Raw genomic sequence first — 27579 nt, 5'->3', positions numbered from 1 at the left:
GGCCCAAAAATAGGAACAGATTTTAAATATTTCTCCTATAAACTTAAAAAGCTGCTAGAATAACAGAATGATAGAATGATTTGTGTTGACATGCATTTTCTGAAGGAAATGAAATCTGAAACTGAAATGTATGGCATTATTTAGTGACTTCAATCCTCGGTGATTTGGTAGAAAACCACAAATTTTATGAGAAACAGACCAAAAATATGAGACAAAAGTCAGGACATTCTGCGAAAATCTGGATGGTTGAGAGGTACTGTCTTGTCTGCCCATCTCATTTAATATTTACACTAATTTACACTAACTCTTCCTTTGCTCAAGGCTTTCTCATAAATATTAATTAGCTTATCAAATAGCATAGGAAGACTTTCACTGACAGACAGGAAGGAAGTGAGCAATTATGGACAAAACTTTTATTGAGGACAGCATGTATTTCTGTGCAGTAAGGTACAGAAGTATTTGAATTCCTGTTGATATAATCATTTATTTTGGCTCAGAGTCTTTACAAAGTAGCAGTTGCTTGAACAGTGTTTCTTTTGTTGCTGGAGGCTGAATCGGGCATCATGAAGTTGGAGGTAAGAGGTTCTAATCTGATAAACAACTTGCTTCCTCTGGATCAGACGGTGCCCTTTTAATCTCAAACTCTGACAGGCTGCAGGGTTAATTTTTATAAATAATGCAGGTTGTTTTGTTAAAGAAAGTTAGGGACAAAAACTCATGATGGTGCAGATAAAGAAATATTTGCTACAGGGAGTGGCACAGGAAATGAGCATATATTTGTTTTTCTGATCCTGTACTATATTAAAGTAACATGTCCTTGTGTTTCTAATTGTTACATTTTAGACTACTGAGTACAGAACTACAGTCATGAAGCTGTGGGTAAGGAATGCAGCCTGTAGCTAGAGTGTGGTCAGAAATGTTTTTTTTTTCACTGAATAAGTATAGTTTGAGAATTACAGACTTGTTCAGAAGTAAAACAGTACTGAATTGCCAGTTATTGTGGGAGATGTCTTGAGTCTTTTATCTCTGCAGTCTAATGTATTAAATACCATAAAATGCTTATTTCTTTCTGAGTACTTTGTTTTTCTAATGTTAACAAAACTTTCCAAAGCCATGTTTAGGTTTTCTCCTCTGTGTACTATGAGTGGTTTAAAAAAAATCCAGAAATGAGGGGACAGAAGAAATCTGAACCAGAAGTATATCTCCACTTTTTTTTTTTTCAATGAACCAGAAAAGTGTTGTGGATGTTTGTTTATGCACCAGGTTTCTATAAGTTGTAGTGCAGTTTTTTTGTACCAGGTTTGTATAAGTTGTAGTGCAGTTTTTTTCTTTGCAATAGCATGGTCGCCTCACAGCAAGAGGTTCCCTGGGTTGATTCTTGGCTGGGATGCCTTATATGTGGCATTTGCATGTCCTCCCTGTGTTCACGTGGGTTTCCTCCGGCTGGTCTGGTTTCCTCCCACATTCCAAAGACATGCAGTAGGTGGATTGAACACTCTAAAGTGCCCATTGGTGCGTGTGTCCGAATCTGTGGTGTGGAAGAAATACCATGGCGGGGCCACCCGGGGGGTGTAAATCTTGGTGATTTCAATGTGGAAACAAGAACTTGCCTTGACAAGGAGAGTTATAACATAAGAGACAGTGCATAGCTGACATATTTTACCCTGGATGTGGTGCTGCCTGAAAAACCTAAGGGATCACAAGATCGAAATTTAGTTGACTACTCTGAGATGGTGGTGTTATCATCCATAAAATATAGGCTATATTTATAGTATGTGGGACTGAGATACACTGAAAAGGTAACAAACCAAGTCAAAACAATAAAAAAATGGAAAAAAAGAGTATACATGTCAAATTGGAAATTCCTTTTCCTTTCATGTCTCTTCAGAAAGACTCCATTAGGCATACTGGAATGTGTGTCGTCTGTTGTGGAATGTTAGTGCTTGAGTTGGAGAGAGAGCATAGCTGGCTGTTTGATATGAGCAGTACAGTAAAACAAGTTTAATATGTTGACCAATTTGCAGAAATAGCCACAACCTGCTGCAAAGATTTATATTGTAAAATGTGTTAGGAATAATCCAATGAGAATTAAAATAACTGAGTACAGTGCTTTCATTTCTTTATTTATTGCCATTTGATTACTAGGAAAGTCCAACTGAGTAGGAGCCCATTTTCAGTGGGTGCCCGAGGAGAAAAGCTCATGACTTGAAACACTTTTCCTAATGTCAGGGTAATGTGGATCAGATTTGGTTTTGCTTACACAGTTACTTTACTGTCTAACTCTGAATCATGCCTCAGCTGTGCAGTTTGAGTTGTTCAGGCTGAAACAAGGATCGAGATGGTGAGAAATGCTGACCACCCAGGGCATTGAATATTAAGGGTCTTTCTTTTGCATGAGTATCGATTTTTTTTTCTCTTTTGCAGTTTTGTCAACGTTTTTTATTACAATAAAAACAACAAAAGGACAAACAAGATATGTATTTATTTTAAAACTTAAAAACCAACACAGAGGAAACTGTTTACAAACTTAAACTAAAACCGTTTTAGAAAAGGAAGTCACTTTGGAGCTTCCATGTGACTTCCTTTTTTGAGATGTATGTATTTTTGACAGCAAACCATGCAAATAAAATACTGTAAAGATCTGTTTATGGAGAACAAGCCTTGTTTATCTATTATATCCTTCAGCTGCAGTTTACCATTCTGCAGTCTGTGTATTTACACCTGTTACAGCTTTTTTAAAAAACAGTACTTATTAAATTGTATGGTGTAATTATACTTTTTCTTGGACATTTCTTATGCATTGCTTCCAATCTGTATACCCTCCATGAACATTTAAACTTTAGAAAATCGTTGTGAGGCTTATCCAGATTATTGTACACTGAAGTTTTCCACTATTTTGCTAATAGTATCTTTTGTTCTTAAAATAAAGTTCTGGTCCCTTTCTCTTCCTTTCTCCGTCTGGCTTCTGTCCTCTCACTCTCATACCTAAACATTTCCAGGTCCATATCAGCTTGGCAAGTAGCTCCCACCCATGGATATGTTCCTTCCATCTGTTTTCTTATCTTGGGCACTCCCAAAACCTGCATTTAATTTCTTTTCATATATCCCAACACCTAGAATCAATTCCTGTATTATCTCTGAGTAGTCTGAGTGGTAAGTACCATAAATTGTTATAGTACCTTATTTATGAAAATGCCCAGGCTACATACAGGGAATTGTTATACCCCTTACCCATGAAAAAGCACTTCTAGTTATGCAATCAGTTTCTGTTTTTATGACAGTATCAGAGGCTTGACCGGTGCGTATAATTGATTTTGGTGCTGGCAGATAAGGTAGCTGTTGGTTCTAGTCCCACCTCAGATGATTAGATTAATTTTCCATTACTGACACTGCAGTGAAGTATTAGGAGGTGGTGCTCTCCTGAGTGTACCGTTATTTGGATGACACTTTAAACCAGCATCCCATTTGTTTGAGTTGTTAGTAGCTTAAGTGTATGTAAAATATCCCACTACACTTATCAATAAGAGTAGGAGAAGTTATCTAGAGTTCTTGCCAAATTTCTTCTAGTCAGTATGATTACCACCTTGGGTCTCCCCTGAAAAAAAAATAGTTGGCCCAGTGGGACTGGTCTCCCCTGAAAAAAAGATAACATGTTGACCCAGTGGACTAACCCAGTAAACAAAGAAACAGTAAACATTTTTAGATCACATTTAGGATTATTTAATTCCTTCATCTGTTCATCTGTTTTCTTTTTCTTTTAAATGACAGTTCCTCCATTGTTGAAAATCTCTTACTGTTTTTTTGTGTTTGTTCTTATCATTGACAGCTGCTAAATGCACCCTTACCACTGCCTTCAATCCATCCCATAATAGTACTCCTATTTTCCCTTTTGTGTTTTATTACCTACGTTATTGTCCTCTTAACTACTTTCTTCAAATGCCCTTTCTTCTCTGTCATTCACCATTTATATTATGCCCACTTCCACCTGCCTTGCCTTTACTCACATTCTCCCAGGACAATATCCATTTGGATTATAGCATGATCTGAAGTATATCTTTCCTTTCTGTGTACATCTTTTACTGTATTTAAGTTCAGTGCAGGCATCAAATGCAGCTTTTGGGACTGCCCAAAGGATGTTCTTTTACCTGAACATCTTTTTTTTCTAGAAAAGATCTTCACCTATCCTTTTTTCTAGAAAAGATCTTCACCTATTCTATCTTTATTTCTGTCTCCGAATGTTGACCCAATCCTTTATATCCATTTCTTCCCTTATTTGTCTCAGTGCTGTGATGTGGTACTCCTTTCCTCATACAACCTGTCCAACTCTTCATCCAGAAGTACCACAATTTCTTTACCTCTTGAAAAAGTATGTGGAGAATGTGAGATTATCTTCACTGGTGTATAATTTTTATACCTATCCTATTGTTTTCTTAAACATTCCTTCCATGCCAGCAGTCTTCCTAGATTACTGGCCTTTTTCTGTGACAAAGTTTACATTTTTATGAACCATGTAGCTGCCTGTCCCTCAGGGTGCTGTTAGATAAGGAAGAGTCCGGGGGGGGGGGGGTGTTGTACAGTTACCTATCTGATATGATGCTGTTTCATTTGAGGTGAACTGTGAGTGAACCATGCAGCTACCTATTTCTTGTGATGCTACTAGATAAGGAAGGACTTCACAATGAGCTGTATTATTGCATGAAGTTGCCCCGGGGCAAGAGCTGTATTATTACATGAAGTTGCCCCGGGGTGAGAGCTGTATTATTACATGAAGTTGCCCCAGGGTGAAGCGTGCAATTACCTGACTCACATGGTATTGTTACACTTAAAGAAATTCCAGTCCCTCAGACACACGCTCCAGGGATCTAAACCTTGTCATCACAAAGAACAAAACATGCTGGAGGGATAGGTTCCTGACCCAGAGACTCCCCAGACTCTGGAATAGACTGCCCATACATGTCAAGCAGAGCACCTCTTTGGCCCTCTTCAAAAGGAACCTTGATGATTGGATGGGAGATAAGAAATTCACCCCGGGGAACACATCAGTTGCCCTGCTAGACAGAGGTCCAGGGAAGTAAATACTGTTGGAAGAAATAGCCAGGGAATTGTTGTTATTATTATTATTATTATGGCTTGTATAGGCCCTATGGCCAATAGCCTAGTACCAACCTATGAATCTATGACCATGGGGAAGTTCCAGGGTTAGTCATGCTGTTATTTTTCTGGCATGATGCTGTTACATAAGACAGGCACCAGAGATAAACTATGCAGTAACTGGTGTCTCATGGTGCTGTTACATAACAGGGGGCCTGGGTGAACCATGAAATAACCTGTCCCTCATGACATTGCTAGAAAAAGGAAATCCTTCCAGGAATCTGTGCTGTTACTTGTCCCACATGGTGATATTATAAAGGGGGAATGCCAGGGGTAAATTATGCAGTAACCTGTTCCGCATGGTGCTATTACTATTAGGGTGGGCCCTGCTGTTACCTGTCCACAAATGATGCTGTTACATAAGGGAGGAACCTGGGTGAACCATGCATTTACTACACTGCTTTTGGGGGTATGAATTTTGAAAAACAGGGTGGTTTACCCTTACTGAAGGGTTGTCATAGCTTGGATGCAGGATAAGTTCTCACAGAAGCAATAAACCTGATGTGTTGCAGTGACTGGAGCCTTAGGGAGTTTGGTGAAAGTCACATGGTGGTGGTTGTATGTATAGACTTCAGTACAAGCCTTTGTTTTAGTACTGCATGAAAGAATAGTTTGTGTGTACTGACTGGGTAGGTGAGTGTATCCAGCACACCCTTTTCAGTCACATCTTGATCCAAAGCCATTACTGCAAAAATTAAAAATACCAGGTGCAGACAATATTCTCAGGAAATGACTAAATGAAATGCTATCATTGTAATAAGTCAAGTTCAGTTGGATGAAAGGAGCAAGTAAATATACCACTGACAGTGTAATGCACTCATAACTAAAATTTTAACGGCAGGGTAACATGGGAGCAATATGCATGTAATAATTATATGTGAGGCTAAGAAAGTGAAAGGAAATTAAGAAAAAGGATGAGAAAATGCTTTAAGTAGTTCCTTAATCAAGCAGAAACAAGTTGCCTTTAAGAGATATTTCAGTAGCCATGTAGGAATGCAGAGTGGAGTTGGAGTTGTGTAGGTGGCTTAGTGGCATGATGGATAGTGCTTCTGCCTCACAGCAAGAAGTTCTCTGGTTCAGTTCTCATCTGGGGTGTCTTCAGTATGGAGTCTGCATGTCCTCCCTCTATTCACGTGGGTTTCTGTGGGTGCTGTGGTTTCCTCCATCATTGCAAAGACATGCCATAAGGTGGATCAGCGACTCTTAATTTGCCTGTCTATGTGTGATATGCAAGAAATACCCTAGTAACCTACTTATTTTTCCCCTTTTGCCTTGTAAACCCCAGTGGTAGCAGTGGCTGTCTGAGGGTCACTATAGGACTTGTGAAAGAGCAAGCAGCATCTGCAATGGTTGTGTAACTCACAATTATTACATTTCTTTAAACACTAAATTAGTGATTTCGTAAACTTGTCTACTGCTTTGGCACTTCTGAGGTCAGGTTGGAGAGAATCTCACAGGGCTGATCACACATAAAATGTACTTATTGCCATGTTTCTGACTGATGATAGTGTCATGGAGATTAACGGCACCACCATCTGTTTTTTGGGTTGAACAAGGAAATGAATGGGGGAAGTAGCCATGATCATGTAGGTGAATGATAATCTTGACTGAGCATTCTTAGATATGAAGCTATTTGGCCTTGAGTAAGGTCATCTGTATGCATTAACACTTCAAGATCCATTAGATGAATTTGGAGGGAATTCATAAAGGTTCACAGGTAAGTACTACGCTAGCTGCCCATGTGAACCATTTTAAGCCTAGCCAATTTCCCGTTCAACAACGTGAGAATCAAACCCTGTACCTTGTGTCTGTGAGGTAAACATCACAGCCATTATACCAACCCCCAATCCTTTATGGTAATCTCCATCCTTGACAAAATGTACAGGGCACAGAACAGAGTCTTGCTATATGACGGAGTGAAGTAACTTGAGATCCTAGAGGCTGTGTATGACGGGAGTGAAGTATCTTGAGGCACTAGAGGTTGTGTCCAAGTTTTACTCTTCATCTGTGACTGGAAAGCTAATCTGAAATCTTTGCACTGGATCCCATTTCCATTCTGAAGGTCTCCAGTCCCTGCCTTAATAAGGAATGACCACCAGGTCAAAGGCTGTGGTCAGATCATTAAAGACAGCCTCAGTAAAAGTGCCTCTGTCCATGTTGATTAACATCCTTTCACTGAATATATAAGGGCAGCAAAAGTGGTGAGCCTGAAGTAGAGGCCATGTTGTAATTTCAGTAGTGTATTTTTGGTGGTGGTGCTGCGGTAGCGTTGTCGCCTCACAGTTAGACGTTGCCCGTTCGATTCCCAGTTAGAGCGTCTTCTGTGTGGCGACATGCGTGAATGGGCGTTCCTTCGTTGAAGGTTGTGCGTTAGGCCCGGCAAGCCAGCACGTCAAAATCTACTGCCAATCATTAGTGGATCGGAGTTCCGCTGTGGCAACCCCTAACCAGGAAAATCTGAAAGAAAGAAAGAAACAAACAATTTTAGGTCATTACAGGTCACCATGATGTGAAGCAAAGCTAATTGGAAATGGAGTATTTTAAGCATTTCTTTATGAATGAGACCAAGACCAGTACAAGAACCCAATTGGATATTGAGCTTGGTTTCAGTATTAGAGTGTGCAGCCATGCACTAAGAATAAGAAATCCCAAGGTGGGATGCTGGGGGGGGGGGGTGAAGTTTGGAAACAAATTTAGGAAATAATGGGATGTTTACTTAGGTAAACATGAGTTGGTTAGTCCTTGCATGAAATTTCATGTCTGAGAGAAGAATGCTTACTGTATATGAAAGGCTAGACTGTATATGGAATTCTTTGTACAGTTCTCTAGGTCAAACCTCAAGTGGAGAAATTGTACTAGAATAGGAGCAGAAGCAGTGGTCTAATAGTTGTTATGATGGAGAGACGATAAGCCCCTGTTGTGAGGCACACACGGTCGGAAGCAGAGTTATTGTGGAAACCTGAAGGGCTGACTGACTGACAGCTTATAAGGGATTTGGATAAGGTTTACTGTAAATACTTGGGGAAGTGACATGCAGGTAGTGGTGTGGAAAGGTGGTTATGGAAACTTGTGGCAGTGATGCAGAAGTAAAGGGATTATTACAAAAACCCGCAATAGTAGTATACATAAACTGAAGGAGAGCTTAGGCAGGGAGTTATTTAAGAATATTGAGCAGTGACAATCTGAAGCAGACTACGGGTGTGGGGTTATTGTAGAATCCTGGGATAGTGAATCTAATGCCTTAAAATGGGATACAAGTAGGGTTTTACTAAAAACTTAAGGCAGTGATGCATTTGGCCTAACATAGGCGGGTTGCTATACAAACCAAGGGCAGTATCTCTGGTGGTTACTGTAGAAACCCAGAGCAGTAATAGTTACAAGCTAAGTGTGGGAACTGTGAGTTCTTCAGTGAGGTGACCAAGACAACAGACTAGAAAAGATATGTGAGCCTGACCTACTTCAATGATACACAGCATATGGCCTGCTGTTACACATCAGGACAGCAAACAAACTAGGCACGTTAGCAGATGGATCATGGAGTAACAGACAGACAGACTTGGTAGTAATAGTGAGATAACATACTGCAGCTTAATAACAACGCCAATTAAATGGAAGGATCATTACCATGACATTACCATAACACACTGCAGTGTAATGGCAAACAGAGTCAATTAAATGAAAGGATCATTATCACTGGGGCTGCATTGCAAGAATGTTGGGGCTGATCCTTTTCATTGTTTAATAAGTGATGTTAAGATTTGAAAGTAACAGTAGGTCTCTTTGCTGACCATACAAAGATATGAATTTGATAAATAGGATACAGTAGAAAGGAAGAAAATACGACGTGTTAAGATCACAACAACGGTGTAAGGCTTTTTAGCTTCATTTAATTTTTAAAATGTTATCTTAATTTTTCCTGTACAACGCTACATCATACACATTGGTAAAAGCTGCATTATACTTCGGAGTCAGAAACAGTTATGTTCTCACAACATAAAAATGCATGGCTGGTGTAATCTTCAGAAACTTTAAAAAAAAAATGTACTTGCTTCAGAGGGTGGACTAGGTATAAACCAGTTTATTTCAGCTTCCAGGAGGCTGACATGACCACAGAGTGCCAAGATAGCTCTCAGCAAGCCTTAAGGAGTTAAAAAAGAACATGTTGTTTACAGTCTTTCCCCCAGGTCCCCAAGTCTGAGACATTTTATCAATAAAAAATTAGTTTGTTTGTGCTCTTGACAATTACTGAGCAAACTGTTTTGTAGGACTGACTAAAAAGTTTGTTGTACAACTGAAATAAATGAGAAGAAACCAGGTCCGGAAACAGAGCTGTATTGCAGTTGGTCACCATTACATTCCTGCTTCCAGGTCGGCTAATAGCTTGTGACATGTTATGCACATTGAATGCTACGGTGTAATACTACCACCATTGACCGAGACATTGGGGATGCTGACTTAGGCCTGGAGGATGAGTATAGAATTGCACAAAGGGATACAGCTGTACTCCGATAAGTATTATTTGATAGTCAGTCTTCTGAATTGAAGGGTGTGCATTTTGTGTGTATTTTTAACTGGATACAAAGCAATAGGGTGAGGATGTCTATGAAATGAGGAAATTTGGGCAGACTGTTCACAGTCAAATATTGGTTTCCAGTCCGAATGTGCAGATTGGAGGGGGGTGCTATTAGTTTGTGTGTGAAAACAAGTTAGGCACCTGAATGTCTGATGGTCATAACATTAGGAATGACTGAAAATGTTCCCAGGTATGAACCAAAACAACAAGTAAAAAGGTCACATAGAAATGACATGTCTGGGCCAAGAATGTCCTTAAGGGGTCATTTGCATTTGTCAGTGGGAATTCTGAAGCCATGTAGCTGAAGCACTTGTACGTCCTTAAGGGTTCATTTGCATGTTTCCCACAGGCCTCCTTCAAAGGAGTAATAAGGTACTACACAATGAAGTCTGTTGTTTGTCTGGGACCTTATGTTGATTTTTACCAATGTGGCTTTCTGTCTGACTTTTTTAGTTGCTGTTTTAGATCTTATTTAGGAAATTTTGCAATCAGCCTTAATGTTATGGTCATTAAGCTTTTTATCTATTGAGTAGATTGCCCAACTCTCTAATTAGGCTTTATTGACCAACATTAAAAGGTTCGAAAAATGTCACAACTACAACTGCTAGGTGTTGTATTAACTAGTTTGAATGCATCAAGTAAGATTTGCAAAAATAAAAAATGTCATTGCAGTACATAAAAGTCTGTGTTTGCGCTTGTTTCCTGCCTTTCCTGTTATTAGTTTAGTCCAGGTACAGATTTGCTGTATCCAGGACTCTTTGTAAGCTTCTGAGCCCCCCCAAGCTTTTCCGTGTTGGAGTGGTAAGCATCAGGTAGCCTATCTACCCAGGGTTGCCAGATTTCCAGCCCCCCAGATAGGGACAAAAAAAAAAGAAGGTCTCTCACGGCAAGTGAAGACCAAAAAAAAAAAAAAAACATCTTTCACGGCGGCAAGTGAAGACCAAAAAAAAAAAGGTCTTTAATGCGGAACACAGTTCCACATTAAAGAACAGTAGCTCTGCACTAAACACAGAGCTTCTCGTGTTTAATGCATTGCAGTTCCGCATTCAACACAAGTAGCTCCGTGTTTAGCAATTTTTGATTGTCCCGTATGTCAGGTATACGGGACAATCAAAAAAAAAAACAAACAAAGCGGAGGCTGGCCGGGATTTAAACCGGCAGGGTGGAACTCGGGATCAGGCTGCTGATCTCGGGACAGTCCCACCCAAATAGGGACGTCTGGCAACCCTGTATCTACCACAAGAGCAGTGGTACCTGGCCCAGACATTGTAGCTATTAGCTGTTTGAGCAGATTTTTCCATCTCTTTCAACTTTCTGGTTTGAAAGCCGCACTTGTGCCTGTTTCCAGCCTTTCCTATAACTAGCCTAGTCTGGTTACAGAGATGCTGTATCCAGGATTGTTAGTAAGCTTCTGAGCCCCCCAAGCCTTTCTGTGTTGGAGGGAAGCCTTCTAGCTTTCAGTGGGAGTGGTAAGCACTAGGTAGAACACAGCTCACGACCAGAGCAATCACAAGGACCTGGAAACAGATATTGTTTTACAAAAGACTCCTTTATTGCACTTTGTGTCCTCTTCAAATCCACAATTAAAAACAGCTTTACCAAAAACGAAAACAAGAAATATTGTCAAGCGCTTTCGCCCGGGCCCTCCCAGGCTTTATCAAGACAAGGTCTTGATAAAGCCTGGGAGGGCCCGGGCGAAAGCGCTTGACAATATTTCTTGTTTTCGTTTTTGGTAAAGCTGTTTTTAATTGTGGATTTGAAGAGGACACAAAGTGCAATAAAGGAGTCTTTTGTAAAACAATATCTGTTTCCAGGTCCTTGTGATTGCTCTGGTCGTGAGCTGTGTTTTACTGGTTCATCGTGCTAAGCACTAGGTAGCCTATCCTCCACAGGAAGAGTGAGTTTTGGCCAAGAAATTGTATTTGGCCGTTTGGGCAGTTTTCCATCTCTTTCAACTTGCTGGCTTAAAAGCCTACGTTTGTACTTGTTCCCCACCTTTCCTGTAACTAGTCTAGTCCAGGTTCAGATTTGCTGTATCCAGGACTCTTTGTAAGCTTCTGAGCCCCCCAAGCCTTTCTGTGTTGGAGGGAAGCCTTCTAGCTTATCAGTGGGAGTGGTAAGCATTAGGTAGCGTATCTACCACAAGAGGAGTGGTTCCTGGCCCAGAAATTGTAGCTATTGGCCGTTTGGGGAGTTTTTTTTCCATCTCTTTCAATGTTCTGGTTTAAAAGCCGCATTTGCGCTTGTTTCCCACCTTTCCTGTAACTAGCCTAGTCCAGATACAGAGTTGCTGTATCTAGGACTGTTGGTAAGCTTCTGAGCCCTGCAAGCCTTTCTGTGTTGGAAAATAGCCTTCTAGCTTATCAGTGGGAGTGGTAAGCACTAGGTAGCCTGTCTACCACGAGAGGAGAGGTTCTTGGCCCAGAAATTGTAGTTTATTGACCATTTGGACAGTTTGTCCGTGTCTTTCAACTTTCTGGTTTAAAAGACCACATCTGTGCTTGTTTCCCATCTTTCCTGTAACTAACCTACTGGGTAGCACTAGAAAGTCTTAAACTGATACAAGCCTTCTAGCTTAGAAGAGAGACTTTGGAGTGATTAAGTATCAGTTTTCTGTACTTTCTTGCTGTACTTAACTGTTTTCCACCTAAATGCAGATTCTCCAGCATTTATTGTGATTTAAAAGCTTGTTTTTTTCACATATTGTATTTATTTGACTGCCTGCACTTTTAAAAAGTTTTTTGTTTAAATAATTTAACTGTTGTAGACTACACACTAAAAAAGTGTGATAGCCTTTTCTGATCGTTTGTAGTCGTTTAAAGCTGTTTTAAGTGTATTTTTTTACTGTTTTTGCCTTATCTTTTCAAACAAACAAACAAAAAAAAAAAAAAATAAACAAAAAAATTCCTTGTTTCCTGCCTTTCTAAACTAGTATAGTCCAGTTTTCAGGCTAGTGCTGAATTCAGGGCTGTTATACTAGTTTCTGAGTTGCCCATACCTTACTTGGATAGAAGGAAGTTTCTCTGTTCACCTGTGAGAGAGGGAAGCTTTGAGCAACCTATCTGTCCCTGAAGGAGTGGTTCCAGCCCAGAAGTTAGTAGTTTATTGGCCATTTTGGGCTAATTTCTATCTCTTTCATTTCCCCACTATAAAAACCGTGTTTGCATGGTTTTGTGCACCGGGCAGTGCCAGTTAGCTACGGTTAAATTATTCCCGGCTCCACTAAGTCTCTTCTTCAGTTTTTCCCTTGAAACTAGTCTAACTCTCAACCTAAGCACTCAAAAAGCATCTTAAAGCCCAGCAATTGCTCACTCCTAATAGCAATCACTAATATACCCTGACACTTGATTGCCCAGCAGGGCAAGATTCTTTATTCACCCCTCACCAACCAAGCGACTAAGCAGCTCACCCTACTATTCAGGCATGACCAAAAGGCAACTTCAGGTGCACTCTCCAGTCCAGCTGGTGAATCTGGGTATCCTGAGGCAATGTTACAACTGCCTCCTGTACACATACAACCCTCTCCTCCTACCACAAAACACTAACATATGCGAGAGATGCAATTATACAGCCAAACTGGAAGCTAAGCTGTCTCCACCCAAGATTGGAACAGATAGTCAAGAGGAGAAGGTTAACACTTGCACCACACCTCCAGCCGTACACAGACCTACTAAAACAGCACTGGCAAAAATACACATAAATACACAAAATCATACTCGAAGGCTCTGAATAAAAACCTGCAAAAGCATCAGAGACCTCCAAAGCAGACACCCAAACAACCTGCACTTCCCGTCACAAACCAGACAACACATAAAACACAAAATCAGTGTGCCGCACAATCACAACCCTTAAGGCTAAATAACATACCTAACACACTAGTAATAGGTGACTCTATAGTCAGGCACACTGATGTCCCACTCACTAGGCTGGACAAGCAGAAGGTTACTGTTAATTGCCTGTCGGGAGCCAGAATCCACCACGTAACACAAGCAATCAGGTCACTCCAGAACAAGTACAAATATAACTCTGTCATTGTTCATGATGGTGTGAATGACCTGAGACGTACCTCCCTGGACTACATGAAAAGAGACATGGAAGAGCTCTCTGATCATGCAGCCCAGGCTGGTATGACCCTGACCCTGAGTAGCATCCTGCCCTCACCAAGAATGATACTTCAGTATAAAGAAAAAATGATCAATTTCAACAATTGGCTAAGCTTCTGGTGTCATTCAAAGGGGATCCAGTGTCTGTCAGCCTGGGACAGCATGATCGACAAGCCACGTTGCTTCGCAAGAGATGGCTTGCACCTGTCACCCCTAGGCTTTCAAATACTGGCCAAGGCTCTTGCTGCCTCCATAGTGCTTTTTTAGGCAAGGCTCAAAAGTCAAATCCACCTCCGTAAACAGCACAATTAACAAAAAACTGAGGGTTATGCTACTCAGTGCTAGGAGTTTAAATCTCAAAATGCATGCGCTCGAAGCACTCCTCTGTATGGAGAACGGCGACATCTGTGCAGTAACTGAAACCTGGTTCAAGGCTCCAGAGAGCACCCCAGCACTACCGGGCTACAACTCATACCACACTTTTCGGCCACAGAATACGGACCGAAACACAAAAGGAGGGGGTGTATCCATATTCATCAAGGATACCTACACCTCCAGGTTAGTGGCGCAGCATGATACCTCTGAGATCATCCATGTGCAACTAACATCAGGCAAATCTGCTATGCAAATTGTGGCCTGCTACAGATCACCCTCCATGACCCAGGACCACCACTCCACCTTTCTGGAGACACGGGAAAACATGAAGGTCCTACCGAACACCCTGATATTGGGCGATTTCAATTACCCTACCATTCACTGGGAAAACTACTCGCGTACAAATTCCCAGGCCCAGCGCTTCCTGGAATTCATCAACTCAAACGCCCTGGATCAGCTGGTAAACTCCCCTACCAGAGGTGAAAACATATTGGACCTGGTCATCACCAACATGGGCGACAGGTGTTCCACACAGGAGGTCAACCCATCACTGGTTAGATCAGACCATAAACTTATCACTCTGGATGTCCACACCCCACCACCACCATCCCCAACTAAGGAAGCCACAGTAAAAAACTTTTCTAAAGCAAACTTCACCTTACTTAAGACAGAGGTGGTAAGTTTCACAGCCCCCACGCTAAAGGATAACGCTGCCCAAGATGCAGAAATCTTTACAAGTGCACTCTATGAGCACCTACAAGGATGCATGGATCGTGCCATCCCTAGCAAAACTAAGACTCACTCCTCTAAGAGAAGGAAACCAGTTTGGTGGACCCCTGCAATAAACAGGCTATACAATAGAAAGAGGAGACTAGTTCAGAAAAAAAGCAAATCCCAAGAAGGAAAGACATCCCTGATCAGTATCGGTATGAAACAAAGGTCCTTCATGAAATCATCCAAGGCTAACTTCGAAAGAAAAATAGCCAAGGATTCAAAAAATAAACACAAAGCCTTCTTTAGCTATGTTAAGAATCTAAGTGGCAACTCGCAGATATGCACTGAACTAGTGCAAAATAACACAAAATATACTGAAGCTACTGATATTGCCAACATCCTGGCAGATAGATTCAGTGCAAACTTCGCCCCCTCTCACCTCCAAAAGGGCCCACAACAATACTGGAAAAGTGTAGTGTCCCAAAATCACAGACGCACAGGTGAAAACAGCCCTTTCAAAAGCCAAAAACACAGTGTCAATGGGACCAGATGGTGTCCCAGGCTGCTTCTTGCACGAACTACAGATCGAACTAACCCCCCACCTAAACACACTGTTCAACCTCAGCCTCTCCACAGGCTACGTGCCCATAGAATGGCACACAGCAACTGTTATTCCTCTCCACAAAGGAGGGACCACAACTGACCCTGGTAACTATCGCCATAAGCCTGACTAGTCTGGTCTGCAAGGCTATGGAGCGCATCATCATGGAACTCATTAACAAAGACATTGGGAACCTCCAAACACTTGACCCGACCCAGTTCGGCTTTGTTAAGGGCAGATCATGCCTACTAAACCTGGTTGACTTCTTCAAGACAGCCACCAAGGCCATAGATGAGGGAAAGGTGGTTCACACAGCCTACCTTGACCTCAGCAATGCTTTCAACACCATTCCCCACTCAAGTATAACAGAAATACTCATCAGCCTGAACATAAACCCCTATGTCACGAGATGGGTTGCCAACTGGCTTACAGACAGAACTCACACGGTAAGAATAGTGGGCTCCAGGTCCGACTCTAAACCAGTCACAAGTGGTGTCTCGCAAGGCTCGGTCCTGGGACCCCTACTGTTTGGCATATACTTCTCAGAAGTACAGGCAAACACAGGAGGACTATGGCTAACCAAGTTTGCCAATGACTGCAAAATGGGAGCCATAATTGACTCTCTGGCTGACACAGACATCCTCCAAAAGGGCCTTACTGAAACGGACACCTGTTGTCAAAGTCATGGCCTCAAGCTAAATGCCAAAAAATGCATAGTCATCCCATTTGGGAAAAACAAAACACCCACGAATTACCACATAGGTGGCAGCCCCCTTAATACAGAAGAGGTAATAAGGGATCTGGGGACCCAGGTAGATAGTAATCTCTCCTTTGACAATCATATTGACAAAGTAGTTAGGAAATCCTTCTATGTGGCCCATCTAATTACTAAAGGGTTCGCATCTAGAAATAAAGAGGTTATAGTGCCCCATCTGCTCGTCACTCATTAGATCCATCATAGAGTACAATGCCCCATTTGGGATGTACCTCACAAGACACTTCCAACAGCTGGAAAGACCACAAAAGTACCTCACCAAGAGGATTACTGGCCTCAAACATATGTCCTATGCCGCCCGATTGAAAAAACTCCGGCTGTACTCAGTGGCATATTGCTTACTCAGAGGTGATCTCTGCCTGACTTACAAAGCCATGTCCAACTCAGAATTGATGGACATGATCCACCTAAAGAAATCCAAGTCACTGCGAGCCACGTGCTCTAGTGAGCTAAACCGCGCCACAACAATAAATAGAACATGCTGGAGGAATAAATTCCTGTCACAGAGACTCCCCATGGTTTGAAACAAAATTCCAGATTACATCAGGCAGAGCCCCTCACTAGCACTCTTCAAGAGAAACCTTGAGGAGTGGATGGGTAACAGAAAATAAATAAACCCCTGGGATCAATTCATTGGCTCTGCTTGACAGAGGATCAGTTAATTAATCAACGGGGCGGCTAAAGTCGACACACTCTGGTTAGGCTTATAAATGCCCTTGGGCAGATAGCCTAGTACCTACCTATGAACCTAACAAGCTATTGGGTTGCAACACTTATCCTTAAAGGTTCATATGCACAGTTCCTATAAGTGTCCTTTAAAGGAGTTTTAATGAATTTTCATAGTGAAGACTTTGGTTTGCCATGGTCTTGTGTTGATTTTGTCAAAGATGAAGCTGAAGAATGTGGTTAAGGTCTTATTAATTTTGGTCATAAATGTTTTATAGTATTCCAGCATATGATCATCTAGGCGAGGGGCTTTAAAAGTTGTTATGGCGTTTAATAGCATGCGTAATGTCAGACTGCTTAAAATAATTACTTAAATTTACATAGAAAGAGTGCAAAAGCTTTGGAAGCTTGATTCATAAAGGAACTGATGTTTATTTTTTATTTTATCTGGTAAATATTTAGACCAAACAACCCTTTTTTATCTACAGTAAGTTACTTGTAAATTCAAAAAAAAAAAAAATTCAAAGCATGGAAAAATACATACTAAATTCTGGACAGTATTATATTTTGCACATCAGTAAAGGCAGTATAATGTTGACAGAAACAAAAAAATGAACAGAATGCTTTTTTTCTGCAATTTGAATCCAAAACCACACGTCCTTCAGACTTTCACTGTGACAGACAACAGAGGTTCACTTCTAGCTGTCATTTATGAATTTACCAAAGCTGTAACTGTAAGATAAGCACCTTAGCCACTGTACCAACACTCAGGTACAGCCTGAACAGGTCACTACACGATGCAATCCTTTTACTTTGCTTCAGTAGCAGGCCTGAAATGAGAAAGAAACAGGGCTTTTGGTTGTTACCAGTGGTGAGAGAGTCCATGTTTTGAAGCATGAAATGAGTAGGTTGTAGGGTAGAAATCCAAATAGAAGTGAGGAAAGCAAAGTAAAAGGATTGCAACATGATCTCAGGCTGTGAGTGGCACATATGATCTTGGTAAGTAACTCAGAGAGAGAGAATTTAACAATAACTGTCTTGTAAACTAGAAAAGAAACTCTAAAGAACCGTAACTCAGTGGAAAGGGTCTCTGCTTTTTAAAAAATGGTACAATGATGTTTCATCGGTGGCGCTGCGGTAGCGTTGTCGCCTCACAGCAAGACGTTGTGCCATTCGATTCTCAGTTAGAGCGTCTTCTGTGTGGAGACATATGTGAATGGGCGTACCTTCATTGAAGGTTGTGCATCAGGGCTGGCAAACTCAGCACGTAAAAAATCTACTGCCAATCATTAGCGGACCGGAGTTCCGCTGTGGTGACCCCTAACCGGGAAAAGCCGAAAGAAACAAACAAACAATGTTTCATCCTTGTAGTATTTACCATAAATCTGCAGAGCTTTTGAGTGATGCTAGAAGCCACGTATTGTTATAAGAACTTGCAGTAATCATTTGGAGTGGAGTCTGGATTCTAGCAGTAAGGGAAATATACCTTTCCCTTGTGTAGTCTAACCCAAGGTGTTAACAGATGTGACACCTTACAGCAGGAAGCTAGCAGTTTATCTACTGAAGCTATACTGTGGTCAATGCGAAATTAGTAAGATGGGGTCCAGCCACAGACCATGACATCTGTAAAGTATGACAATGAGCTTATCTCACAGTACACACCACTGTCATACCATCAAAGAATTAAATTTGCTAGATTCCCCCAATACCTTAGGCATGTACAACTAACTCAAGCACATAGACTAATATATAAGCCAGAGAATTGCCCAGCTTTAAAACATATCCTACAACTATTATACCCCATCCAGAAGTCTCCGCTCCATTAATAAACAGCTCTTAGTAGTATACAAGCCTAACAAAAGAGCTTGTTAGCGCTTCTACTCTTATACCATTTCAGAACTATGGAATACCTTACCCTCAAATATTAATATCTTAGATGCCTTTAAGGCCTTCAAACTCTCTCTAAAATCACTTTCTTAACACGCACATCTGTCCCTGTTCCTCTCCCAAAGACTAACATACTCTACTCTTATCGCCTGACTGTAATCTCGTACTTCCTTTTCCTATACTCTTCCCCAAACTCATTACATAGCATCTCACAATCTCTTTCCCCTAACTCACCTCCTATTATCATTCTGTCTTCTATCCTTAACCTTCACACTCCCTCTGGCATAATAAATCCAACACTTAAACCTTTTACTCTCTGAAATCCCTGAAAACTAACAACCTGACAACTTAATTACCTTCTTACAAATCTAATTCTATTTTGCATCCTAGACAAATTAGACTTAAACTGCTACTCTATTTACATATTAAGCTTTAATATGTCTATAACTGTAACTGTAAGTAACATTGTATTAAAGTTAAATGTTATATTTCTGTAATAGAATGTAATGTGTAAATACAACTGTAAATTGTCAAAATGTCTGTACTTTTAAGTGGAGCTTTTCTCCCCTGGCCTCTGCTGAAAATGGGTTTCTGACCCAATTGGAATTTCCCAGTCAACAAATGTCAATGAATAATAAATTATATGATCAACAAGAGGGATTAATTTGCCCACTAGAACCTGACTGTATTAAAACATTTCTGAGCTCAAATATAATGGCAACTATTTTTTAAATTTGATAATAAGGTTACACTTGGCAAATTGATGATAAATTCGGGCCAGTTTGCTAGACAAATTTTATCTAGTAGTATTGGTACAGTGGTTAGCGTTGTCGCCTCACACCAAGAGGTTCTCCCATTCGATTCTCGTCTGGAGCACCTTCTGTGTGGAATCTGCATGTCATCCCCATGGTCAAGTGACGTTAAAGACATGCAGGTAGGTGCGTGTGTGAATGGGCGTGCCTTCTTTGAAGGTTGGGCGTCGGGCTGGCAACTCAGCACCATAAAAATCCACTGCCAATCATTAGCGGACGGGAGTTCCGCTGTGGCGACCCCTAACCGGGAAAAGCCGAAAGACTTTTATATTAGGAGGTTAGTCATTTGCACATACAACTGTTTTTTGAGCATGCAATAAAGCAGAGATGTCTGGGGGAAAAACTTCAATTATGTTGTATTTATTTATGCTTTGTTCTTCAGAATAGTCTATCTAAACCTCTGGCCTTTTTTCAGGTAAGACCCAAGGCTAAAACTCATACTTACTAGAGGAAATTTGGCTGTGGCACTAAGGACATTTTCCTTCCTTTTTTGTTATGTACAAAGGGATCTTTTACATCCACTTAGGCTTCCACCAGCTCAGGCAGGTAAACATCAGTTTAACATTTTGTCTGAAAGACAGCCCTCCCCCACACACACACACTGCAATGTACTGAAAGTGATGGAAACCAAATTCATGCACATGTTATAGGAATAGAACCCACACTCTTTTGATCTTTAAGCATTAAAAGGTAATTTGCAAACAAGGAACCTAAAATGGATCCCTGTGGAATCCTAATGGGCACATGAAGAGTATTTGAAAGTAACTGTTTTACTTTAACTCTGCTTAATGGTTGCTTAATTAGCTGCATGCCCCAGTGATGACATGGCTACCCTGACCTAAGTGGTTTTATTCATAGAGTGGTTTTGTATACTGAACAATGTCAGATTTTTATTTTATTTTATTTTAGTTTATGACATTTGTTTACCAGGAAAGTCCGACTTGGAACAAAGCCAATTTTCGGCAGAGGTCTGGGGAGAAATGCTCCAGACACATGTCTTTGTAACATGGGAGGAAATTGGAGCATCCAGAGGAAATCCTCATGAATGCAGGGAGGATATGCAGACCACACAGAGAAGGCACCCCAGCCGAGAATCGACCCAGAGAACCTCTTGCTGTGAGGCGACAATGCTAGTGCTGCACCACTGCGCAGTCCACCAGATGATGTGGACAAGCCAATATCTAGTGCTGCACTTAATTTACTCTTGCCCATGTTGGCCAATATTGTTAGGAAGATGGTGGATGTGGGGCTGCTTTAGCCTTTATAGACATTGTATTGGCTATGAGTAAGTGAATTACATTAGAAAACTGAAACGGAAAATATTTGATGTACGATATTATCAACAAACAATTCAGTGATGCACCAGTCACAGGATGTAGTGAAAGTGCTTGCAGAATGCTGTTTTAACTACACAACTTCAACAAAAAAAGCCAAATGCTCTAGAGACAAGATCAGGCATCCATTATGTAAATACAGACATTACTTTTTTCAAACATAAATAAAATTAGACTCAAGTTTCATGGCGCCAGATAACATGTACATATTGGTTTCATATGCGAAATGAAGGAAGATCTCACTAACAACCCCCCCCCCCCTATCTGTTTGGTTAACTATAATGCAGGTCTGTCCATAACCTGTGGCAACAAGTTGTACTGATGCCATTTCATAAAAGGCGGTAGGGACACATTAGATCCAGACAGTTTTGGACCCATCAGCCTGACTAGTATTAGGCAATGTCACATATGTATATATATATATATATATATATATATATATATATATATATATATATATATATATATATATATATATTTATAATGTGTGTGTATAGAGAGAGTGTGTCATGATGGAGCTTAACCAGAATGACACAAGGGACACACTTCTGATAGTTTTATAACAGTGTGGGTTTGTTACAGGGAGCTCTTACTTCTTGCATATTGCGGCCTTCTATGATAAGGTAGCAGAGCAATTTATTAAAGGTCTGATTGTACATACTGATAATCCTAACTTCTGTAGGGCATTCATCACTAGCCTGCAGCTTTAAATATCAGTACATATACAGTTGTAGGTAAATACTTTTTTCACAATGGTTAGTGCTACACATATTGTGTATAGTCTTTTATACTGTTATATGTATTCTTTACACTGTGGATTGTAGTATATATTTTTTGAATGGACATAGTCTGAATGGAGAGATGCTAAAATCAGCAAGCAAAGGAGAGTAGTATTTCTGGAACTGAATTCATCCTCAAGTCTTGGTCTTCTCACTACACCTTTCTAAACATACTGGAAAATATTAAGATACAGCCAAACACTCTAATACCGGGTGATTTCAACTACCCTGCCATTAACTGGAAAAACTACTTGCGTACCAACATCTTTGCCCAACGGTTCTTGGAATTCATAAATTCCAATGCCCTGGATCAACTAATCGTTAGTCCCACCAGAGGCTCCAATATCCTAGACCTGGTCATTACCAACATGGGAAATCGATGCTCCACACCTATGGTCACACCCTCGTTGGCCAGGTCTGACCATAAGCTAGTCACCCTTGACATCCACATCCCACCCCCACCCCCCAGTAAGGAAACCTCTGTAAAACCAACTTCATGCTACTCAAGTCAGAAGTGACAAACTTCATGACACCCATGCAGACGGGAACTGAATGTTTGACTGCTGAATCCTACATTAAGGCACTGTATGAGCACATCCACTCGTGCATGAATTGTGTCATCCCCAAAAGAACCAAGACGCTCTCCTCCAAAAAAAAGGAAGCCAATCTGATGGTCCTTTGCTACAAACAAACTTTACAACAAAGGGAAGAAACTGTTGGAGAAAAGAGGAAAATTCTAGGATGCAAAAAACTCCTTTACCAGCCTCAGTAAGAAGCTGAGATCCTTCATAAAATCCTCCAAAGCTAGTTACGAAAATAAAATTGCCAAAGATTCCAAAGACAACCACAAGGCATTCTATAGCTATGTCAAGAATCTAAATGGCAATGCTCAGATCTGCTCTGAGCTACAACAGAATGGCGTTAAATATACTGATTCCAAGGATATTGCTAATATCCTGGCAGATCATTTCAGTGCAAACTTCACCCCCCTCTCAACCCCTAAAGGGCCCATCTCAATACCGAAAGGTTGCCAAATTCCGGTAATAATGGCCACACAGGTACAAAACGTCCAAAGCTAAAAATACAGCATCCATGGGACCAGATGACATCCCAGGCTGTGTACTACATGAACTACAAAATGCACTGGTACCTCACCTAAGTGTCATGTTTAATCATAGCCTCATCTCAGGCTTCGTGCCCACTGAGTGGTGCACAGCTACAGTTATCCCACTCCACAAGGGGGGATCCACCTTGGATCTTGGGAACTACCGCCCCATCAGTCTGACGAGCCTGATCTGCAAAGCCATGGAACGTATTATCATGGAACTTATAAACAAAGACATTGGCAACCTTCAAACACTGGACCCCATGCAGTTTCGGTTCGTGAAGGTCCGATCTTGTCTCCTCAACCTGATTGACTTCTTCGAATCGATCTCCAGAGCCGTGAACAAGGGTAAGGTGGCCCACCCAGCCTATGTGGACCTTAACAAGGCCTTTGACACTATCCCCCACTCTGGAAACGTAGATAAACTTACTAAGCTGGGCATTAATCCCTACGTCACTCAATGGGTTGCCAACTGGCTTACTGACAGAACCCACACTGTAAAATTAGCCGACTCCAAATCCAGCTCCAGACAAGTGGAGTACCTCAGGATTCAGTCCTGGGACCGCTCTAGTTTGACATCTACTTCTCTGAAGTACAGGCCAACACTAAGGGACTCTGGCTAACAAAGTTTGCAGATGACTGCAAACTGGGAGCCATTATTGAATCCCCAAATAATGTGGATATTCTACAAAAGGGCCTTACAGAAACAGTTGCTTGGTGCCAGAGCCATGGGCTCAAGCTCAATGCCAAAAAATGTATAGTTATCTCCTTTGGGAAAAAACATCTACCCATGAATTACCACATAGGTGGTAATACACTAAACACTGAAAGTGTGGTAAGAGACTTAGGGGCACAGCTGGACAGTGGTCTCACCTTCGATAACCACATCACCACAACAGTCCGGAAATCCTTCTATGTGTCACACCTCATCACTAAGGGCTTTTCATCCAGAAAAAAGGAGGTCATTGTCCCACTGTACTCATCCCTCATTAGACCCATTATAGAATACAATGTCCCGTTTGGTATGTACCTCTCAAGACATCTGCAACAACTGGAAAGGCTGCAGAAATACCTCACTAAAAGAATCACAGGCCTAAAGCAGATGCCCTATGCTGACCGTATAAAAAAACTCCTCCTATACTCTGTCACATATCGTCTACTCAGAGGCGATCTCTGCTTAACATACAAGGCCGTGTCAAACCCAGAGATGTTGGACAAGCTGCACTTAAAGAAATCCCAATCCCTCAGAGACACACACTCCAGGGATCTAAACCTTGTCATCACAATGAACAAAACATGCTGGAGAGATAGGTTCTTGACCCAGAGACTCCCCAGACTCTGGAATAGACTGCCCATACATGTCAAGCAGAGCACCTCTTTGGCCCTCTTCAAAAGGAACCTTGATGATTGGATGGGAGATAGGAAATTCACCCCGGGGATCACGTCTGTCGCCCTGTTAGACAGGGGTCCAGGGAAGTAAATACTGTGGGAAGAAATAGCCAGGGAATTGTTATGGCTAGGCTTGTATAGGCCCTAGGGCCAATAGCCTAGTACCAACCTATGAACCTATGGTGAGTACTTTCACAAGGTGGACCCTGTTTTTACAAAATCTCACCAAGACAACACTGATATATAGACAGTATTTTATATAGCACATGTTATGGACAGAAGTAGATTAAAAATAAAAAAGACAGCAGGGTGCACAAGCCCCAGGATAAAAAAAAAAGTGTCCAATCCTGGTAGGACTGGAAAAAAGAACAGTTTATAATCCTCAAGACATGGAAGGATTCCTAAAATAGGGTTAGGCCAGGCTCCGGGGGAGGATGGCCCCCCTGTTGTGGTAGGAATTAGTAGTCCACAAAAAATGACAGGCTAAAAAAGAGCCATAAAGATGATAGAGTAAACTACTGAGGATAAAAAAGAAATTATGTAGCATTACTACTGGGCAAGAAGCCCATAATTTCCAGACAGAAGATGTACAAAAAGATTAAGAGAGAACTCTGAGGAAAGAAAAACTATCTACTGAGTCATGAAAAATGTTATATAGACCAGGAAAACTTTGGCTGTTAAGAACAAAAAGTGACTGAGGAAATGCAAAAATATAAAGAAAAAATCTAGAGATTTTTGAAAGGTATAAAAAGAAATATGGACTCGAGAAAGAAAGAGATATCTGATATGGTATAGTATTTATGCAAAGGAGAAAGCCAAATTAATCAGTACAAAAAAAGCAGCTCCAAAGATATTCGAAGAGAAACAAAGATGCTGAATTGATATGAAAAGTAAAAGAAAGAATAAGAAGTTCAAATGTACAGGATATGAAATGGGATGAAGTAATGGCCAGAAAAATGAAAGCAAAATTGAGGAAGGTTCCTAATTGGAAAAACCAGGCTCAGATGCAGTAGTAGTCTTGAGTAAGAACTATTTATATGTACACCCCGAACAGACATCAACCTAGTTAACAGGAAAACTGATACTCTTCCTTAAGAGTAAACATGCAAGATATCCTAATTGCTGTAGATCAATAACTTGCCTTCTGACGATGTATAAAGTATACACTAGAATTGATGCAGACATCATTTATAATAATTTAGACGAAAACTCAGTCATGACAATAGGACAAAAGGGTAACAGAAGAAAGTCATATGGAACAAAGAATCATTTGTTGTTGAAGTCATAATGAAGAATTGGAAAAAGGGGAAGAATCTAAGTATGGCATAGATAGACTACAACAATGCATTTGACAGCACCCTATATTCATGAAAAAAGAGTGGTTACAGATGTATAAGATACAAGCTACACTGCTCGATTACATTACAGTGACCATGAAACAGTGGCAAACCACTTTACAGCTAAGCATGAAAAAGGACAAATTATTATCCCAGGAGTAAAAATTCAAAGGAGGATATTCTAGGATGACTCTTTGTCACCTGCTGCTCTTTTTTTTCTTGTCCAAAACCATTAAGCTGTCACCTTTACAGATTAAGTCATGGCTACAATTTGGCTCCCACAAAACAACAAAGTGTAAAAATGTCTCTTCTTTTTGTGAATGATTTAAAACTGTATAGCTCATCAGATGAGGAGATGAAAGCACAACTGCAAGTGGTCAAAACTTTTTCAGATGATATAAGAATGTCATTTGGTCTTGATAAATGTGCAGAAGCAATCTTTACAACAAAAAAGCCCCAGCACCAAGAAAATTTCAGTCTGCGACAGGAATGTGATATAAAAGAACTTGTGTAAGAGGGAGTGTATAAATAAATATTTGGGATTTATTGAAGGATCAACAATAAAAGATGAAGAATTGTGAATAAAACTTAGCAAGAAATATTTTAGAAGACTAAAAATACTGAAAACATCCCTGACATATAGGAGCAAAGTTCAAGCTATAAACCAATTTCCTCTTCCTGTTCTAACTTACAGTTTTGATGTGATTGGCCGCAAAAGGTACTGGATCAGTTGGACAGAAAAACAACAAAAATGCTTCAAGCTTATCAAATGATATATAAAAATCACTGTATACCAAGATTATATATTCCCTGTTCTGAAGGAGTTATGGGTCTACTTGAAATTGATTATATGTAGAGATCTGCAATCGTTGGACTGCATGCATATCTGGTGACCTCACAAAATCCAGTCATAGTGAAATTTTTAGAATATGAGGAGAACAAGTCTAAGATGACTTCCTTGCTTAGTTTAGCAAATAGATGCCAGTGTCAAGCAGAAATGGATATCAGACCAGAGGGAGATAAAAATCAGGCAACAACTGAATGCGTCAGAAAACAAAAGAAAGAATATAAGGTGAAGGACCAGATGAGAAGGCAAGAAATGTGGAAAATGCAAGTACAAAAAACTCCTAGAAGAACCTCATGTCAATCAGGATGTAATGCAGGAATGGTTATGGAAAGGTGAATTTAAACCAAAAGATGAAAGGTTAATATTGGTAGCCCAGGATAGTGAGCTACATGCACATTGGTTTACAAAGTCTATTGAATATGTCGGAGAAACAGACAAATGCAGGATCTGTAAAACCGAAGTAGAAACAGTCGCACATCTTGTTGCTGCATGAGATGCACTAATGGCAGAAGTCCTGTATACTGAAAGCCGTAATAACATGGCAAGACTGTTGCACTGGGGATTTTGCAAACATTATGATACTGAAGTAGCTGAGAAGCATTGGAAACATGAGCCACAAAGCATTATAGAAAATTATGAAGTTTATATCACATGGGATCCCCAATTACCAACAGTTCAAAACATACATGCGAGAAAACCGGGTAGTCCATGTAAAGAAGACAAAAGTAACATTGATCACTGAAACTGCTACACCCAGTGATTACAGTGTCTTACATACAGAGAGATAAAAAGTCATAAAATACCAGGACTTGCATGCAGAAACAAGGGCGATGTAGAAGACAGATACCCAGACAGTTCCATTAGTAGTAGGAGCAATGGGTCTTATAAAAAAGAATCTGCAGTCATATTTAAATACGTGTCACTCCATATGAATTGCAGTAGTCATTTCTGGGTACATTGCGGGTGCTTCAAAGAGCATTTTTGTAACTTTAAAGATTGAAACAATACTAATTTCATGAACTTCAATTGTACTGTGACTTAGAAATGGGGCCCATTCCTGTCATGGTATTAGAAATCTAAATATCTTGGAGAAATTAAAACATAAATTATAATGATAAAATAAACAAATTG

General features: G+C 40.6%; 1 protein-coding gene across 1 annotated transcript in view; it reads left to right on the top strand.

Annotated features, from left to right (window-relative positions):
• Positions 1–398: 398 nt before the first annotated feature.
• The window catches only part of LOC122798734 (gastrula zinc finger protein XlCGF57.1-like), a 195510-nt gene continuing 168329 nt past the window's right edge, over positions 399–27579 (top strand). The window contains exon 1 of the mRNA XM_044067835.1: positions 399–575. Coding sequence (XP_043923770.1) covers positions 564–575 — 12 coding nt within the window. The 5' untranslated portion in view covers positions 399–563. The remainder of the gene's footprint in view (positions 576–27579) is intronic.

The sequence above is a fragment of the Protopterus annectens genome, chromosome 3.part1, assembly GCF_019279795.1.
Source record: "Protopterus annectens isolate FY-2018-M chromosome 3.part1, PAN1.0, whole genome shotgun sequence".
NCBI lineage: Eukaryota > Metazoa > Chordata > Ceratodontiformes > Protopteridae > Protopterus > Protopterus annectens.
The sequence above is the reverse complement of the archived record's forward strand: the minus strand, read 5'-3'. Positions and strand labels throughout refer to the sequence as shown.